The sequence below is a fragment of the Gossypium raimondii genome, chromosome 5 (genome assembly GCF_025698545.1).
Source record: "Gossypium raimondii isolate GPD5lz chromosome 5, ASM2569854v1, whole genome shotgun sequence".
NCBI lineage: Eukaryota > Viridiplantae > Streptophyta > Magnoliopsida > Malvales > Malvaceae > Gossypium > Gossypium raimondii.
The window spans coordinates 31,999,739-32,020,814 of NC_068569.1; the positions used below are offsets into that span (position 1 = coordinate 31,999,739).

Below are 21,076 nucleotides of genomic sequence, written 5' to 3' on the forward strand. Positions count from 1 at the left end.
TAGCTATCTTGGGGATTAATTTGCAAAGTTATCAAAGTATTAGGGTTTTGACATGGTTGAGCATGTATGAATTATGAAGTTTTATGGTAGAAAATGAAAGGTTGTTGATAGATAAACAACTTTTGTTAAGGGAAATTTGATGAAATTATAGTTTAGGGACTAAATTGAAAAGATATAAAATTTATGGAAAAATTTTAAATTTTGTGAAATAAATGGGCTGCTAATGTTATATGTAAAAATTGGCTAGGCTTAGAATAAGGATTAAATTGCATTAATTTCATTTTACATGCCTAGGGATGAAATCATAATTAGTTAAAAGTATAACGGCAAAATGGTTATTTGCCAAAGATGTGTATTGGATTGAATTGAGTATGAATGTATTAAATTGATGTTAATTTCATTCATTTAGATCTAGATAGACTGAATATGGAGTTAGATGAGGAAAAGAAAAAGTATTGGATTAGTAGATTTTACGTACACGAACACTTGTCGAGTTAAGTTCGTGTAACTAAATTTTGTATATTTATATGTTTGAATTGAATGTTGTGTATATGAATTGTGTAATTTCCATGCATATGAAATCAACCATATATCTGATAATGTCTGACAAATATTAAGTCCCGTATGAATAGATGAAATTCGATGGATACAGGGTTCCCGAATTGGTTGTGGTCCTACATGTGTTCCGGACACACCACAGCTTGAAAGACTGTCCTGTTATTAGCTCTCACGAGGTTTCCATTCTATGGTTCTTGCGAGCTTCCCTTTAATAGCTCTTCGGAGCATCCCGATTGGTTGTGATCCTGCATGTGTTATGGACACACCTCAGATCTTGTGAGCATCCTGATATATGGCTCTTCGAAGCTTCTCGATTAAAGGCTCTTTCATGAGCTTCCTGATTAATGGCTCTGCGGAGCTTCTCGATATTGGCTCGCTTGAACTTCTCGATATTGGCTCGTATGAGCTTCCTGTAAATGGCTCTCCCGAGATTTTTGTTACATGGCTCACATATCTTCCCTTATATGGCTCGAAATAGCTTCCCGTTTATGTGCTCGTATAAGCATTCCTGAATATGAATTGACAGATTACAGATTTATACACTTCGTGTGTATTACCTGTGTATCCATCAATATTTTAAAAGGTTTAACAAACAAAGTTCTGATATGAAATAACATGAGTTCAAAATGAATTATTACTCGAATATATCTGAAATACATGGAAATAATTTGTACATGTTATAGAGATTCATTAGGTGGAAAGTATATGTATATGGCAATTTTAATTATTATTGAGCTCATATATGTGTCTTGACATTCTTATGAAATACATGACTAATATGGTTGGTGATGATATGTGTTAGGGTTTTTGGCCAAATTGGTTTGAATGTGCTTTACATGTTATTCTTTATATGAATGAATGGCAAGTTAATTACCATGTTATATGAACTTACTAAGCTTTAAAGCTTAGGGTTTTTGGCCAAATTGGTTTGAATGTGCTTTACATGTTATTCTTTATATGAATGAATGGTAAGTTAATTACCATGTTATACAAACTTACTAAGCTTTAAAGCTTACTCTATTTTATTTTCCTCTATTTTATAGTAATTTGGAAGCTCATTGGGTTGGAAGCTTGGCAGGGATATCATTACATTATCCATCAGCCCATTTTGGTACATATAGAAAACTAAGTTTGGTTATAATGGCATGTAAAGGGTAAATTGGGCAATGTTGGCTTAATAGCATTTTATTGTAAATAGCCATTGGAATGGCTTGAGTTGGACATATTTTGATATCTATATATGTGTGGATTTATCATGTTGTTGTGTTTGGTATGATTGAGTGATGGATAAATTATAGATATGTTGATGAATGGTTTGAGATAACATGGTTGGTAAATTATGCATATAGGTTTATATGGTCAATTAAGTCAGATTGAATACTTGGACATATGGGGTGTTATGAAATGTGTTAAACTTGGTTTTGGCTTGATTTAAATGTCTTGTATTGGTTGGAAAGTGTTGAAATGTTGATGTAGGTGGAAGACAAATTGGGTGAGAAAAGTGGATTTGGTATTGGCCTATTTTTGTCCACACGGGCAGAGACATAGTCATCTATCTCAACTGTGTGTAACACACGACCTAGCACATGGGTGTGTGATCAGGCTGTGTGTCCCTTGCATCTTAAAAATTTAGAAATAGAATGTGCAAAAATTTTCACATGGCCTAGCACACATACGTGTGAATTGGCTGTGTGATCCTTGCACTTTATTAATACAAATTCAGTATGCTCATACAGCCTAGCACACGGGCGTGTGGCTTGGCTATGTGACCAAAGTTAATGAGCACCCTAATTTGGACACGGGCTGGGACCTGACCATGTGCCCTACTTCGAATGCCCACACAGCCTGAGACACGGGCGTGTCTCTTGATTGTGTGACCCATACGGCCTGGCCACACGAGCATGTGTCCCCTGCACATTGGAAAAGTTTTGACATATTTTGAAAAATTGTCTAAGCACCCGGTTTAGTCTCGACTTGTTTCTAATATGAATTTCGGGCCTCGAGGGCTCATATATTGGACAATATGATTGAATATGATTGATTTTTGACATGAATGTTAAATGATATAAAATATTTTTATTTTATTTGTAATTTCGGTAATGCTCCATAACCCTATTCCAGCGACGGTGATGGGTTAGGGGTGTTAAATCTAACTTGTTTCTAATGTATTTTTAGAGTCTCAAGGGCTCGTATAAGGGACAATGTATATGTTATTGATTTTTTTCTGTGATTGATGATATGAATGAAATGTTTTTAAATTTTTGATAGTTTTGAAACGTAAACTCTGGTAATGCTCTGTAACCCTATTTGGGCGACAGATACGGGTTATGGATGTTACAATGGATTTTGAGATTGATGGGCAATTCTCAAACAAGTATCCATCTGCATAGTATACATATAAAATGGTTTCAAATTAACTTGGTGGCTGGGCTACAACATCATTAAGACCGTTAGTAGTAAAATTCTTAAGCATTGACAATATGAAAGATATCTAAGCTGCAAGTGAAGTGAGAGCTTCCACTTCATGTACTTTTGCTACTCGTATTTTTGAAGCTGCTGGTTGGTTGGCCACTAGTAGTTGTTAGTGGAAATTCTTTCAATGACTTCATAAGCCTCGTTATAAGACCTAGAAATGATAGTACAATTTGTTGAAGCATCGACCACCATCCTCGTGTGTGCATTAAGACCATTATAAAATGTTTCTAGCCAGATGAAATACGAAATCTCGTGGTGAGGGCAGTTCCTCAGTAGTTTTTTAAATTTCTCCCACGTCTCATATAGAGATTCATCATCCATCTACAGAAAAGCAGTGATCTCATTCAGCAACTTAGCATTTTTACTAGGTGCGAAATACTTCATTAATAAATGTTCCTTTAACACCCCAAATTTTAGGGTTAGAAGTTCTATGATTTGTAGGTAGGGTTAGTGGCTAGATCGGACAATTGGGTTTCTTACTGTGTTTTATGTCAGAATGTGCCTGCTGGTCTGGTGGTTTGTTGTGTGTTAGTTTGCCTTTGGGTTTTGGGCTCGAATCTTCGTGTGTGTTTGTGGTAGTAATTTTATTTTAGATATTTATGTATTTTTGTTTTTATTTTATGTATTTATTTATCTTATTTTAGTTAGTGAATTAAAAAAAAGATTTTAAACACGTTCTTTGAGGTTGGAGCCTTGGTCTGTGAAGCGTATAAGAACGCAGTTGGGTGTTAGTGAAGGTTATACAAATGGTTCTGGTAATAGGGTGAGCGTATTGGTTTGTGGGCACTATAAGAAGCGCCATTCGGGCAACTGTTGGAAGATTTTGGGAGCGTGTCTTAGATGCAGGTCAACGGAGCATCGAATTAAGGAGTGTCCGCGATGACATTGAGACAGGTATGGTTGTAGGTTGTTGTGATTCTGTGTGTTATTTATTTGAATGACATTGATGTTTATTTGTTGGATAACGTTTGTGTGTGTGATGGATAAATGAGTATCTGCTTCAGTGGCTAAGTGTTATGGATGTGTGTTTGAGGTTTGGGTTTAAGTGTCCGTATATGTAAGTATGTTGATCTGGTTTATGGGATAAATGTTCGGGTTAGGTGTGTGAGGTGTGGAAGTATAGTATGGTAGTGTCCGAGATTAGAGTGCACAGCGATAGCGTAGTAGTGAGTTTTGTGTTTAGACGGCTATCTATTAGTTTGAAATGTCAGGGATGAAATTTTTTGTAGGAATGGTCAGTTGTAACACCCCAGATTTTGGGGTTAAAAGTTCTGTGATTTGTAGGTAGGGTTAGTGGCTAGATCGGACAAATAGGTTTGTTGTTATGTTTTATGTCAGAATTGGCTAGTTGGTGTGGTGGTTTGTTGTGTGTTAATTTGCCTCTAGTTTCTAGGTTCGAATCTTCGTGTGTTTATGGGAGTAATTTTATTTTAGATATTTATGTATATTTGTTTTTTATTTTATATATTTATTTATCTTATTTTAGTTAGTGAATTAAAAAAAATTTTAAACTCATTCTTATCTCCCTCTCTAGCACGTTTGTTTTTCTTTCTATCTTCTCTGCCTTCTCCTTTCTGTTTTCATGGTGGTTTGTTTTTAGGAATCATCGTAGTTTGTTCTTCTTATTTTCTTTCCGACTTCACATGTCATTGCCTCACATTTTCATCTAATAGGAGTTTGAATCAGGTAAGTGTCATCTTTTGGTATGTTTTTCTGTGACTTTCAAATTGAATTAGTTGAGTTCTTAGATTAGTTGTTTGTGGAATTGAAATTTCAATCAGGTAAGTGGTGACGTCCAACCGTTTGGGGGCTTTGGTTCGCGAAATAGGTGTGGGTTCGGTAACTCTTTCTTTTCATTGTTGAAATTTTGATTTAGTTCAGTGAAATTCGACATATTTGGTGTATCTATGAAAAATTATCATTCGAACTGTCAATGGTTGCGGTTTTGCTTGAAATACTGTGGGTTTTGGGTGTGGTATTGGGTTAAAGTGGTTGGGTAGCATTTCGAGAGCAAAGGCATGTTCTGCAGCGCGTTCTGGTATGGTTTCGTGACCACACGAGTGGCCACACTGGCGTGTGCCCTAACATGGGTGGTTCACATTGCCATGTAGAATTGGGAGTTAAGGCTTCAGGGCCAATTTTGGTGCCACACTGCCGTGTGTCCTCTGCTCTTAACTTTTAGTACTTTTGGAAAATGAGTTACATGGGCTGCTCACACGGGCGTGTGCCCCTTCCACACGGGCATGTGTGGCCTTCACATGGGCGTGTAGACCCCCAGACGGCTGGGGCATACGACCGTGTGGCCTTATGTTGCCAAATTTTGTACTGTGTCTGTTTTTAATCTGACTATGATTTCGTCTATTCTGACCCTTGGCTAGGTCTTTGTAAGGGAGGTCGGGACTTTGTTTCGGCCAGGACTTATGCGTTATTGACAATCATAGCTCTAATTAAACGATCCGGTTGAGTGTTAATTGATGTTATGTTATATCTAATTCTAATTCTGGGCATTTGAATGTCTGTATTTCCAATTCCGTGCTTTTTTTTCTGTAAGTATGTCTTCAAATGGTGTGCATGTTGCATTTCCATTAATCTTTTTGGGTTAGTTGTGAAGAGAACGGAGTTTGATCTGTTTTGGCAGTTTCAACTGCACTTCGTCTGTATAGTGGTTTACCGCACAGTACAACATATATGTTAGCTCTGCTGCATATTAGCATTTGAGTGGCTTAGTCCACATACTTGGTGTGTAGGGTTAGATTGGCCTTTCGAGGTCCTATATGGTGTGCATGGTTGGATGAGCTTAATTAGCTCTTTTTGGGGTGTGATTGGGGGACGAAGAGGTGTTTGGCTAGTTGGGTGGGATTTTTATTACTTGTTGCATTCATTCTGCATTCTGTTTGTTTGTCTGATTGTGAGACTAACTATTTTTAGATTGAAGTGTTTCAGTACTGACATGTTTGATTTGTTTATGAAGACTATTTGTATATCGGATTGCCATTGAGCTTTTTTTTATTTGTGACATTTTGGTGTTCATTTATCTATTGTTTTCGAGCTCACACTGAGCTCGTGTAGCTCACCCCCCCGTAGTTTATTCCTTTGCAGGTACCCTCATTTTCTGTCGCTGGATTTGGCATGCCGGAGGCCTCGGAGTGACATGTTTTAAGCCGGACTAATAAATAGAATTTTTAGATTTTTAAATTTGTGAATTGTTTTAAGACTATGGTACAATCTAATTTTGGATTTTTGTAAGTAGTTTTGTTTTGATTCCTAGAAACTTCAGAACTTTATTTCTGAGCGCTTTCAACGTGACTTGAATTCTCTGTTTTGAATCCTAAAAGGGCTAAATGGTTTAGTACAATTTTAATAACTTTGTTTGAATAAGATTTTAACAACTCGTTTTGTAAAACTGTTTCAGATCTCTTCGGTGATCAATGTGACCTCTGAAATTTGAACTAAACTTCTAGGCCGGGTTTTGGGGCGTTATAGTTCGACTATTTCTCTGTAGAAACTGAACCGGGTGACAATGAATTTAACCATGCTCTAGTTCTGTCCCTTAGTAAATATGGGAACAATTTCAGCCTTTAGCACATCCTCGGTTACTCCGGCTAGCTTGAAAAACTCACTCACCTCCATGAACAATCTAAGGTGAAGGTGTGGATCTCCTGTGGGCATCCCACTAAATTGGCCCACTGTCTGAAGCATCTAGAACATTACCGGCTTCAACTCAAACTGTGGTGCCTCAATCTTGGGTCTAACAATACCTGGATTAAGCTCATGGAAAAGAGGCACAACATATTGCCTTATGGCTCGGTCCCTATCATTAGCAACAAGGACTGGATTTCGAGCATAAGCTTGATATTGGTTCTGATCAGGATTCATGTATGCGACTTGTCTCTAGTCTTGTCTTTCTCGTCTTCTTTGTCTGAATGGCCACTTGATTTCAGGGTCTACTGGGAGTAAGTCGATAATTCGATCAATGCTCATAAACACCTGAAAAGAAAATCACAAACATTAATGAAGTTAAAAAAATAAGGAAAAAAACCAAATTGCAAAAAAGAAAATAATTTCACATATGATGATTACAATAATAGTCCCCGGCAATGGCGCCAAAAACTTGTCTCGAGATAATTCAATTGATGTGTACGTATACACATTCATTGACAAGTAATAAAGTAGTGAGTAAGAGTTATCGCCTCCACAGGGATTGTTTATGCAAATCAAGTATTGTGAAATTAATTACTAAGAAAATTGGTTGTTGATGAAAAATAGATTAAAGTGATGAGTTTTAATTAAACTAAACTATTCTAAGTATGCTTAAAATTAAATTAAATAAATAACAAAAATAAGTATGCAAGTTTTTAAGAGAAATCACAATAGCATGCTTGTGTTAGAATAATCATCCTTCCTAACTTAGAAATCTTTAGATAGTGCTAATGATGTTACAGAAATTCCATGGCAACTCAGTTATTTATTTGTTAAATTCACTAATCCGAAAATTAATTGTGAACATGGAAATTAACCAATTCTCATTTCCGTGTCTTACATGATTCTTTTACAACTTTTGATATTTTTATAACTAGGTCCTTTTACTTAGTGCTTTATTACTATTTTATCATCTGTCATACTATAGATATTAGATAAACAACTATCTAGACTTCCTATGTTTTATGTTTTTCTCTACTAACTAAAATTTATCACGTACCTCCTTTGGGTTTGATCCTTAGAGTACTTTGAAAGGTATTACATTGTACATCTTTAAAAATATTAAAACTAGGTCTGTTACACTTGCAGTACATTGCATTTTTTTCATATTTTTTTGTAAATTCTTCTGTCATGGTGCACGCACTTTGAGGCACGATCAAGTAGCTTTCGTAATGGTATATAATAAGGGAGAGTTTAATCATGGTACTATAGTGGATTGACTCCATGATTATATAAGTTGTAATTAATAGGCAAGAAGTCAAAAATTAATTACAAATTATTTGAGCCCTAATTATATGTGTCCAATTGGTCTCTTCCTTAGCTCGAGATAACTCAAAATGAATTGCATGTAGAATTGATAATCTGTGGAATGAATGAAAACAATAAGTAAGATAAATGAATCGCACATATCACTATCTGCAATGAATGCATTTTCTCGCTAAGTATAAAAGATGACTTAGAAATTAATTTAATTTCTTCAAGTTTTTATTTAATTGATTGTAATTCAATGATTGTAGTGTTTTAGTTCCATTGTGCATGCATGATGAAATATTGCATTAAGTGACTCTATTTATCGTGTTAAATGTCACCAAATTTGGTTGTATATTGACATATATAGTATGCTTTTGACTTAATATATGCATAAAGTTTGTTAAACATTAGTTGTGTAACATTGAGCTTTGAGAAAATTTTGGTGTGTAGATTATTGTTTCGTGCGTAGATTACATGTAACTAGAGGGTGGATTTTGTGTTCTAGCAACAACGACATTTGGAGTCTTAGAAACTTGCTTTTATAAACCCGTTATGATTTCTAGTAGACATTGGCATGTACTTAAGCCTTTTCATATCTTTTAAGGGTTTTGTATTAGTTTTATTATTCATTTTTGGTCATTTGATATCTTGGTACGTGTTGAATATTTTGTGGATCTTTGATACGATTATTTTGATTACTTGTTAGAAGATTAACATAATTGTAAAAAAAAATACCCTCAATGTTTATGGGTTTTTTGGTTTGAGCTCTTAACCTTTTTTTTTTGGATTGACACCCTCAACGTTACTATTTTTTAGAAATCAACCAAATTTTAACGGTAAAAGTAAGTTGACCTTCAATCAAACTGCAAGTCAACAAAGTAGCCTATGTGGCATGCCACATAAGCATGAAGACATATATGATGTCATCTATAAAAAACAAAATTGCTTAACAAAATTCTTTTTTTTTTGTTTCAATCTTCTTTGTTCTTCTCCTCTTTCTCTCTTCCCCTCTAGTTGTAGGCACCGTTTTGTCCAACCATCGATCGATCAGATTTATTTTTTCATTTTTTCCATCTCTTTTGTTTTTCTCCTCTTTCTCTCTTCCCCTCTATTTGTTGTCGCCATTGTGTCCAACCATCGATCGATCAAATTTTCACATCGACTTATTTATTATAGTGTTTGAGAGAGAAAAATCAAAGCCATAGGTTTCTAATCATTTTGTCCTCTCCTTTTTTCTGCTAGATCTAGCAGTATCTACGTCGATTTTCTTTTGTTTTCGTTTTAGGTTCTCTTGAGAAGGCAAAATGGCAGAGGTAAGGCTTTATTTGAGTGTTTTTTTCTCTTTGTTGGAGGTTTCAGTTACGTTTTGGAAGAGCTAAGGGAGGCTAATTAGTGGATTCATGTCGGCTAATTTTGATTTGGATTTGGTATTTCCATGGATTAGATCGTAGAAGAGCAAGCTATACTCGAAAATGGGTTACAACAGTGAGCCCTCTTTTTTTCTTTTTCTTTATTTTTTTGGTTGCATAAAATTTTGAGTGTTTGAAGAAATTGTCTTATTTGTTTAAGCCTCTGATTGCGGTTGTGGCAAGCTCGATGAGGGCTAGGAGAGACGGACTGGACATTGATGATGATGATGATGAGGAGGAGGAGGAGGAGGAGGAGAAGGATGGAGATGGAGAAGGTTTTGGGACTTTTGTGGTGAGATCAACGGTGAGGAGTGATAGGAAAGGGAACGGTGGTAGGGATTGGGACAGTAATGAGTGAGAGGGAAGGCGGTGGTGGTGGAGGTTGGGATAAGTGGAGAAAAAGGGAAGCGGAGAGGGCTTCTTGGAGTTGGAGATGGGCAAACTACAAGAACCGAGGGAAAGAAAGAAAGAAATGGAAGAAGGCGTAGGCATCTTTGAAATTGGTCAAGCATCTTTGACACGTCATCTACCTGTGGTTGACTGACAGTCAACTTACATTTCCCGTTAAAATTGAGCTGATTTTTTAAAAATCATAATGTTGATGGAGTCAATCCAAAAAAGAAGGTTAAGGGCTCAAACCCAAAAACCCATTAACGTTGAGGGTATTTTTATCAGTTATGCATAGAAGATTTGATGCTATGAATATTGTTCAAGTTGCTTTTAATTACTCAAGTTGTCTAATTTTTATACATTATGTTTTAAAGCATAAACTTATGCATGTTAGACCTGTTGGTAATATGTTAGTTCAGTGCTAAACATGTTTGTGCATAATTAGAGCATGATTGCATGGCTTAGAATGTCAATTTTATGTGTTTCTGGGTTCAAGTCTCAAGATAGGTTGAACATGCCTCGAGATAGGATGAGTATTTTTGCATGAACGTGCATTTTTAAGTGTATGTTTCAAGATGTGGTGTGCTTAATTATCTCGAAACATAGAGGGTTAAGTCTTGATACATGGCTTTTGTGTCTTGAGACATGTAAGTTAGTAGCTCAAATCTGGTTTCAGAGCTTACAAATATCGAGATATAGACCCTGTGCCTTGAGACATCATGCCTTGTCTTGATACTTTGGCCAAACTATTAAGACCTAGCTCCCCATTTGATCAATTTTGGCCTCAAAACTTTGTATTAGGGCCCATTTGAACTTGATTTTCACCTATATTGATATGTAATTATGTGGATCATTGGATAATATGTTTTTAACTTGAATTTATTGGTATTTTTACTATAAGTTTGATTGTTTGAGTTGCTCTGACAATGGATGTGATGCCTCTATATTTGGTTGTCTTTCAAATCCAATATAAGGTGTTTCATTATTATCATCAAGAGGATGTGTATTGTCTCTTTGGCATCCTATTTTAACTATTAAAGTTGTGATAATTCAATAGTAACTAATTGATCCTATACCATTATTGAGAAGAATTATTGTACAACAGTCTCCAACATAAACTCATTTGGTTTTGGTTTAATCTTTTTCACCATTCCATTATGTTCTAGGTGACAATTCAAGGCAGATTACCGACCCAAAATCAACTCGCTAGGTGGATCATGACAACATATGAAGTTTGTGTGCTCTGGAAACAAGGGAAGTAAACCTGCGATCACCTGTTTTTTACATGCAAGGGCTCCAAACAACTTTGGCAAGAAATCTTAGAATTATTAGCAGGAGGATTGTTAGCTGGAGGGAAGAGTTGCATTAGGCACTTTCCGACACAAAAGGAAGAGCATTGATCACTCTCATCTTGCGCATTACTTTGAATCCATTCTTCTACTTCCTTTGGAGGGAAAGGAACACTACACTATTCAAACACAGTTGCAAGTGAATAGGCTATTGGAGAGGATAAAGGAAACGGTAGCTTTGAGATTGCATGTTCTTAACAGATTTAAAGCTGATATCATTAGCTTTGCAATATGCAATGCCTTGCAGCAAACACTGCCATGTTTGATGTATTATAGGCTTCTTGAATAAATAGAAATTTATTACTTATCCAAAAGAAAAACAAATAACCAGATTAAAAACAACAGAATAAGAAAAGGTATAAAAGATGCCTGATTATTCAACACAAATTAAATGGTAAAATTATATTTTTAATCTCTTTTAAAATTTAATAATTTAATTTAAACGTTTTTAATGCAGAACTTTTAACATTAATTTCTAAAATTATATAATTGTTATCCAACAGCTAATACAAAATTCGTAGCTCCCAAATAAAAATTACAAGCAGCTTTCTTATGTGGTGAAGGTTTGAGCAGCACTCGGTCAAAACAGCGAGATAGCAACAACTAAAATGGGTGGCTTTTAATGTGGTATTTAAACCATTAATATAATGTGAAACAATAAAAGCCTCCTTGCCAAGTTGCAACCCAACTTGCATCCTCTTCCCTTCCCTTGCCTAAAACACAGACAAATATAAGCAACTTGCATCGTTTGCTACATCAAGTTGGAGTTTATAAAATTCAAGTTGCAATTTGTTGTTGATTATTTCTCTTCCAAAAGTTATCATAATCATGTTTTCACACTTTGATTAAAGATGATGTTCAGTTTTCATCAAATTCCAAATTCAACAGGAGGTAACGTATTTGTTACCTTTTTTTTTTTTTTCCTTTTGAATATCTCCTCAATTATATATATTTATATAGTTAAGTATTCAAAATCTCACCATGCATGCGCCTATACTAAAAAATGTGATGGTAATAAATTCTGAGTAGATTAATTTGAATTTGTAAATTTAATTTGATTTGATTATAAAAAGTCCGAATCAAGAAATGATTCAAAACTTAAGGTGATTTGAACTAGAAATGATTAGGACTCAAATGATTTGAATAAATAATTTGAAATGACCTCAACATAAGATAATTCAAACTGAAAAATTTGACTAACAAAATCGAATAATTTAACCTAAAATGACTTGAAATCCAAACATCTGGAACTTAAAATCCAATTGAAAACCAATCTGAAATGATTGAAATAATTGATATTTGAGGTTTTTTACTCCATGGTCTCTCTATCTTGTAAAACATGTATGATAATTAAAAACTTTAAAGAACCGTATAAATAAGTATTCTTTTCATAGTATAAATAAATATTACTAATTACATATTATAACGAATGACAATATATTAGTCTCTCACATGCTTACCATAAACCGCCTTTCGGATCATCATTAGTTATTTATTCTATTAAAGTGTAATTAAGTAATATATTCTCTAAAAAGTATAGGAAAATGTAAACGAATAATTTAGTAGTACTATAGTACGATGTAGAGCATAATTAACGGGAGCTTATATTAATTAAATGGTTAAATAATGAAAGAAAGAACATTGTTTATCAAAATAAACTTGTCTGCCTTCAAACCGCATTCAATGCCTGGTTTGTATTTGTACACGGATACTATATAGTATAAATTAGTACTGATTTTAATAATGATAAATAATTACGAATTGAATTAGGTAATTTTAATTTTAATTTTTTAATAATATGTTATTATCTGCTTCAATTACAAATTCCAATCTCTTACCTCTTTACACTGAGAATTTTCTTTAACATAGAATATATATTTGTATTGGTTTTTTATTATTTGGATGATATTATGTAAAATAATAATTTACTCATTAAAATATTTTTTATTGTTGATTGTTTTGTAGAAAATTAGTATTACCATAAAAAATGGATTTATTTGATTAAATTCTTTTGTTGGCTTGATATATTTAATTTTCATTTCCATTCATCAAATTATTTTTCTCAAAACAAGCATTGGTATTTGGCTGTATTTTAAGCAAACCATGATTTCTCTATTCTCATATACAGACACACGCAAAGGAAAGCAGTATATAATTGATTAAGTAGCTAATAAAACTGTAAACAATAATTCTATGCGCTGTTGTTAACTATATGATATATATGATTAAGTGTATACAAAATTATACAGTCTTTTTTTTTTTCTAGTAGAAGCACAAATAAGGATAAGGATGTAACCTAGCTTCTCCATTGAAACACATCTAAAATAGAAGAACAAACGCATTCATAATTACATAGAGAGAAATGAAGGAAAAGCAATAATATACACAAAAAAGAAAATGGTAAAGAAATGAACGAGATAGATACTTCATATCGCAAAAAAAGAAAGAAAACAAAGGAAAAAAATCAAAGAGAATTAGATTTTTTCTTTTTATAAATTATGGGGATGATGATGATGATTATTCTGTTCTTGCCATATTTTCTGCCATTCGAGCCAAAGATTGAAGGTTGCAACGTACAATGGTATCCACAAAAATGCACGTATCTTCTCTACTGTTTCCGACTGGTATATCTACGACGAATGATTCAACGACAAGTGTCCCGTTACCCTTGGGAGAATGGTGTAGGGTTGTGACAGACCTGTAATTGGTCAACCGATGATCACCTCCAACCACGCTAAAGCTAAGCACATGACGTTCATCGTCAAGGATCTCAAGCTTCTCCACGCTGGATGCCGCTGGGAGGCCGGACACCACGTGTACCTCACGGAGGGTACCCACGTTGCCATCCCCGACGATGATGTGGCAGCTCTTGAGGAATTGCTTGTAAGCTTGAGGGTTATCAAAACGACGAACCACTGACCAAACGGTTTCGATAGGGGCTTCGATGGCTTGAACAACTGCTGAACCACACTGGTTAGGTCCCAGGGTGTGGACATGGTACGTCGCCACCGTGTCAGGCAACGAGATCCCGCAAGGAAGAGGGAAAAACCTAGTCAGTGCGGTACTGGTTGTGATGGGTTGATTTTGTTTCTGGTTGCAGGTGCCAATAGTGGCGGCGAGCGGTGGATGGAGCTTCAGTGAGGAAGGCATGGCGGCTAAGTGGATGAATGTGAGTTTGGGTTAGAGCTCATGTTAAACAAAAACGCGTAGGGCAGGGGTAGAGGTTGAATATATAGGAGAGGGTTCCAAATCATATTTGCATAGATAAACAGATCCACTTGGAATAATTTGAAGGATTTGTTAGGGCAGAGCTTGGAGTTTTTACAAGAAGAAAAGGAAGAGATCAGTACAGCAAGTGGATCACCAAGTTGCAGCTTCTTTTGGACTTTGTTTAATTAGGTATATATACACATATATACACCAATTATATTATTCATGGTACAATACTGACACTGTCTTAATTGTGTTTTTTCCCCGTTTAGAAGTAAAAATAAATAAAAAGTTGTTACTGCTGTATTAATTTTTGAATCCTTATATTAGCACCCACATCAAAAATGGCTGTTGGTCTTGGGTGGTCTAGCTATTCAATTATTTTCACTGACAATGTACAGTTTGGCTAATGTCACTAATCAAAATATAAAAATGAAAAGTAGCAGCACGTAAAATAAAAACCCCAAGTGTGTCGGTATGCATAATTCAATATGAAATTCGACATCAAGATCTGATCACATCTTTTTAGCTGAGCACACATTAATTCATGCAACTTCGAACATACTTATCGAAAAAGCAAGCAGGTAAGATATCTAATCAGCATCACACTAGTTAATAATAAATAAAATAATTTTCATTTATAATATATTGGATTAATTTCTTGGGATGAGTCTAGAATATAATAAAAATTCACTTATATATAAAAGTGAAGTTAAATCTATTTTATTACCCATAAATAACTTTAATCATCTACCCCTCAAGAAAGGCAAAAAGCTAAAGAAAAAGCCAGGTTTCTCCCATTTAATTTACTCCTGCAACTTTTGAAATGAATAGGATTCCATTGGCCTTGGGCTCAGTAACTCGTTATTTTTGTCCTCTTCGTTCATTTCTTTTTTATTCTATTCCAAGTTTCCAACCAATTTTCGCCAACTTGGTCCTTACCTAGTTTGAAATGTTAAACCTATCCTTGCTTGGTGCTACACTGTAAGGCAAAAACATAAGGTTTTCCAAATATCCGTAAAATTACCCGTCTACATTAGCACAGAGTGTTCTAAAACAATCCGTCCATATTACCATTACCCTGGAACGTTAAGGGCGCGTTTGGTTCACTGTAATGGAATAGAGGTGGCTGTAATGGAATAGAGGCGTAATAGTAATTCAATTGTTTGGTTGAATGGAATGGAATAGAAATGTAACAGTATTCTTGTGTTTGGTTGAATGGAATGATGTTGCAATAGCATAAGGAAAAAAACTAAAATGACTAGAATACCCTTAGCAGAATTTTTTTTAAGTAGATGATTATTGTTATTGTTATTAAATTTTAATAAGATTATTAATATAAATAATAAATAATTTAATCATATTTTAACATAATTATTATTAAATATAATTTAATAAAAATATATAATTTAATAAAATTCTTAATATTAAATATTCTTATATGAATTTACTAAAATCATAATATAAAATAATTTAAAATATAATTTAAAATAATTATTATTAAATATAATTTAATAAAATATATAATTTAATAAAATTCTTAATATTAAATATTTTTATATGAATTTACTAAAATCATAATATATATAATTTAATTTTTGAATGAATGCAAATGATTCACTATGAATGTTTCATTCATAAGATCTCCCCTATTGTAACTTCTTCCTAGATAAAGATTGAAAACAATAGCAAACAAATAATTCAAAGGATTATTTCATTAATTTTATAAATGTTAATTGGGAGAAGCAACTCCGAAATCATCATATGTTATAAATAATTCAAAGACTTATGAGCTAAACAAAGGAGCTTGATGATATCCCAATACATAGTTTTATACAAACTTGATAGCAATCTTCCATCAAAAGTGTACAGATGAAGATAAGAGATGGTGACATTTTGGAAAGAAAAGGTTCTAGGACGACTTATCGACCTAAAAGCGCAACACGATCCTCCTGATCGCTGTGTCGAGTTGATGTCAAAAGTTCGAATCGTATGGGTATCTCCATCTTATAGAAGGGTTCTTCAAAACATAATCTGTAGAGCTCATAAACAACTTTCAAGAGAGCCTCCATGTATTGTGTCCCAGGTTCACAAACTACAAAGAACTTTGTCCCTGAAAATCATAACATGCATATTTGCAAAATCAACATTGTAGAGAATTCATTGAGTGGTTATTTATAATCTATTTAAAGGAAATAATTCATATTTGGACATGAGTTTGAAGAATTGAGAATCCATTTAAAGGAGAGAATTCATATTTGTACATGCTTCTTGTTATTATTAATTATAACAGAGTTGAACTTGAGACTACCATGGTATATGAGACAAAAACGAAATGTTAACAAAGTATGGCCTTTTCATTTACCTTACTTGAATAATACCTCAAGTTGAAATGCAAATCTTAAGTAACTGCTTTTATTTAGACAGATAATATTATTACCATCTTGTCACTCAAGGCCAAAACAAGATTTGAGAAAATATATCATTGGTAAGCAATGACGTTTTCTCCATCACATATATCAATATGATAATGGTACAAAACCAAGAGTAGATTGGCCTAAACAAACAAATAATTAACTGCAGTTGGATAATTGTAGTAAACCGCATCAACATGTTGGCAGAAGCAACATGCTATTAAATAAAAACCAAGGAACCAGATATCTATTGGTTATGCTACTCCACTCTCTCTCTACCACTCAGCTATAACAATAAAAGAACCATCTGCTACATTATTTTTTCCAAGAATAATATTTATTATATCAAAATTTCAATTTTCATAATCTTTTGCTACCTTTATTTCCTCACATGCACTGCACGTCTCGCCCATAAGATTGGTAAGGAACATTACACATATGAACAGGAACGCACACATACATGCACAAAAGAAAGAAACATTAAGAATGGACAGATAGCTTACCATTCTTCGATCAATCATAGAGCATTCATCAGCACAGATCGTAATCATCTGCTAACTGTTTAAGGTTCACAATCATCACATTAATTACATACAATATCAGCTCTCAAATAGTTATAATCACCATGCTCAATTAACGATTCGTTCAACAATGACTCACCTAGTCCGGTCTTATCGATCATCATCAAAGATATTCTTTTCACCTTTGCACAAAAGAGATCATCTTGAATTCAATGTAAAACAATGATACATTTTCAAACATATATATTTTATTATCCTCCTCATCGAGTGGTAACAAAAGTTTATTAAAATTCCAAAATCAAACATTATAAAATAAGACAACCAACCAAATACTAAAATCAATGACAGAGTCAATCGATAATACCGTAAAATAGAAAACAACTCCTTATATAACAAAATTAGCATAAATAGAGAAAGAACTGAATAAACAATCAAGCAACAACATTTTTCATGTATTTGCGTAAAATAAGAACTGTAAATACTATAATTATAACCAAAAGAAAAGAACACTATAGTGTAAGATCTTGCAATTACAAGATACCATACAAAGCATGTGATTTGGCCAACATGTGAGCAAAAAGAAACGAAAAATTCGAGTAATTTTGATTGAAATCACAAACTTTAGACAAGAATCAAAATACCATGATCAAATATATTAGACAAGAATTAAAATACCATGATCAAATATATCTTTATAATTGAAAGAAACCTAACCTCAAAAGCAAGAATTTTAAGATTACTCGTTAAAGATGTGTAATACCAAATACAAAAAAAAGAAGTACTTGATAACAAAGAAAGCACAAAGTTTGGGAGATGAAAGAAAAAGAAGTATGATTTCAAAATTGTCAACAACAACAAAACAAACAATCAAAGGAAGTATGATTTCTTCCATCAATTTACAAAGAAAAAACTCAATCAAGATTCCAATAAGACTTCTCAAACATCAACATCAAAATAATATTAAATTTATCATTTAACTTATATAACCATAACCGTAACCATACTTTGAGCTTAAGTTTTAATTTCTTTACAATAATTAAATGAAATGAAGAAGAAGCGAGAATTTAATGGTATTACCTTAAAAGTCTTGGGCAATTTCACGAACGAGCCTTTGAAAGCGCGTCTCTTGATGAGGAGTTCAAGATTTTTTGGTACTTCGGATTTCACTGCATCCAATAGAAACATCATAAGTTCAATTCGTAAACAAGAATAAGAAAACGTGATGAAAGGGAAAATAAAAGTTAAGAAGAAAAGTCTCAACCGAAAAGGGAAAAGAAAAGTTGAAAGAGGTGAAAGAACTAAAAGGAATCAAGAAAAAAAAAAAAAAAAAACGACGGGAGATGCGATGAGGGGTGAATGGATGCTTGATTTGGGGAGGAAGAAATCTGGAGTGAATTTTGGGAAGAAGAGAGGTAGGCTATTTTCGTCTAAAACCTATTCGGTGTTACCTTGAATGGGTATTCAGACCCCCAACCCCTGAATACCTAAACGGTGAGATGAGGGAATGAGACTGTAATAGCAATTCCGTGGAATCACCTAAACGGTGAACCAAATGACTGATTTACTGTAGCGCGCGGAATAGAGGCGTAATGGAATAGCAATTCCATCCAACCAAACGGGTTGTAAGTGTGACGATAAGTGTTTTTGATAAGGTGGAAAGATGATGACATTAACCGAGTGTGATTGAGGAAAAGGTTGAGCAGAGGAAGAGATTGAGAGAACTTTAAAGAATTTGATTTGAGAGAATAATAATCACCAAAATGTCAAAATTCAAAAAGTCCCTGTTAATATATATAGATACAATTGAGCTAAGCTAATATCACTTATCTGATGTATGTATGGATATGTTGAAATTTATTAAAATAAATTCATTAAAGTGGTCATTTTCTAAGATTGGAAGATCAGTCGATTTGAAATGTATTTTTCGGTAAGATTGGTTTAGTTATCTTCATATAGATTGTAGAGTTGCCTCTTAGCTTTGCGAGACTCTTTTAAACACATTATTTTGAGTTCGGGAGTTTATGTTTTGACCATTTTATTGAAAACTGTATAGACAAAAAAAATTCTAGACATGATTAATTTAGGAATTACGAATTTTGAAGTTTTGGTTTAGTTTTGGGCCAATTTTAAAGTTTAATTTATGTTATTTTATGAGTCCAACTATATATTATAATTATCATGTGCAAACTGTGATTTTATTAATGGAACAATCGTAATTTAGTTTATTATAAGTAAGTGTACTTTAGCTTGAAGAATAAGACTATGACTAGGTTAAATTGCTTGAAGACAGAGGAAGGGATTGGTTCCTTGTTTCTTAAGTAGTTTAGGTTTTTCTCTTTTTATATATATGACATTATTCTTTGTAAGAGACACTAATGTAAGATTGATTTTTATTAATAAAACACTCCAAGATATTTCTTTCTTATAAGAATAGTTTCTTATTATTTTTTGTAGACTTTTGCTTCAATTCTTTAAGGATTGTAGAGGAAGTTCATCATAATATCAATTTTCCTAATTCTAGTTGATTAAGAGGGTTGATAAAAAACCAATAAAATTCTTTATTGGTGCGGTTCATTAAAGAAGGCTATGCTTCATATCTAATTATATTTGCTGCCTACCATCCATCATATTCTACTTTTAGTTTCATCATTCTATCTTTGCTTATTTTCTTACTTCTTTAATTCTAAAAATTCTTGTTTTGTTCTCCATCTTTTTAATTTAACTTTTTAGGTCCAAGAAGGTATAGTAACCTTGATTTGCTGCAAGTTCCTTGTTGCTCAAGAAGGCTCTTTTTGCTTACCTAATTCTTAAGGATTTTTCTATCTTCTTGTCTTCTATTCTATTTGATTTTCAATTTTTCTATGGTTTTTCTAATCTTATTTTGGTTGAATTTGTCACACCTGATTTTTCTTAAGTCCAAAAATTAGGAACAATTGGGAGTTAAATTGAAAGAAATTGTAAGTTGGTGGTTTCTATTAGAAAATCAAGAAAAATTAGTGGTTGGTTTGGACATAGTTGAGTTCAAATTTTGGTTCAGTTGGATAAGAACCGACTAGATTTTTAGTGAGAGACAAAATGATTACCAACGGATGGTTTTTATGGGGTTGATAATCATAAGTGAAGGGCTATATATAGTTGAGAAATGGTTTCCCAGTGGGAATTTCTTCTCAATTCTGTTTAGTTTTTGTCCATTCTTCTTTTTCTTCTTTGGTTGCTCCAAAGAAGAGATAATTACTGGAAGCCCTGCATGAAATGGTGTTCATGAGGTTTGAGTCGAAAAAGTAAATAATCCAGTGAGCTGGTAAGGTTCTAAGTCCTTCAGTGTTCATAAATTTAAGGAATAAAGTTAAGAATTTTCAAAACCTTTGAGGGGTTTTGCATGTTTCTAGAAATTGAGTTTTTAGCTGGAATGTTAAGTTTAATTTGTAACTTTGATTGTCATGCTTAGCTGCTAAGAAGAATGAGAGCTCTAGCATTCAGAAAAGCTAAGCTGACGAGGCAAAAAAGCATCAGGTGAGCTTCTATACTTCGTTCCTGGGATGCTATATGTCTAGCATGAATCTATGTTGAGATTAGAGAGTTTTGTGATGATGTATGAACTCTATTGATTGAGAATGGTATGAATAAATAAGATATATGAGTATCCACAAATGTATTCTGATATGTATGATATAGTTACAATTCCATGCCTGAAAAGTAGCGTACTCCATGATCATATGTTTTTGAAATGCATGTGTTGCATGTTTATAATGTTGGAGTATGGAGGGAAGATTATTGACAAGTTAGATGAAGTCAGGATT

The 21,076-nt window shown here is 33.6% G+C and overlaps 1 protein-coding gene and 1 non-coding gene across 2 annotated transcripts; one reads left to right on the forward strand and one right to left on the reverse strand.

The window, feature by feature from the left end:
* Nucleotides 1-3,280: 3,280 nt before the first annotated feature.
* LOC128041452 (small nucleolar RNA R71) lies at nt 3,281-3,386 on the forward strand. The gene has a single exon (XR_008196474.1). It is a non-coding gene; the product is annotated as a small nucleolar RNA R71 (small nucleolar RNA).
* A 10,023-nt stretch (nt 3,387-13,409) lies between these two features.
* Nucleotides 13,410-14,508, reverse strand: LOC105771390 (abscisic acid receptor PYL4). The gene has a single exon (XM_012592836.2). The coding sequence runs from the start codon at nt 14,279-14,281 to the stop codon at nt 13,649-13,651; it is 633 nt and encodes a 210-aa protein (XP_012448290.1). The 5' UTR covers nt 14,282-14,508; the 3' UTR covers nt 13,410-13,648.
* Nucleotides 14,509-21,076: the final 6,568 nt, after the last annotated feature.

Bases quoted from the DNA above. Each gene is read 5' to 3' on its own strand.
- LOC105771390 (XM_012592836.2), bottom strand. From the start codon at position 14,281: ATGCCTTCCTCACTGAAGCTCCATCCACCGCTCGCCGCCACTATTGGC.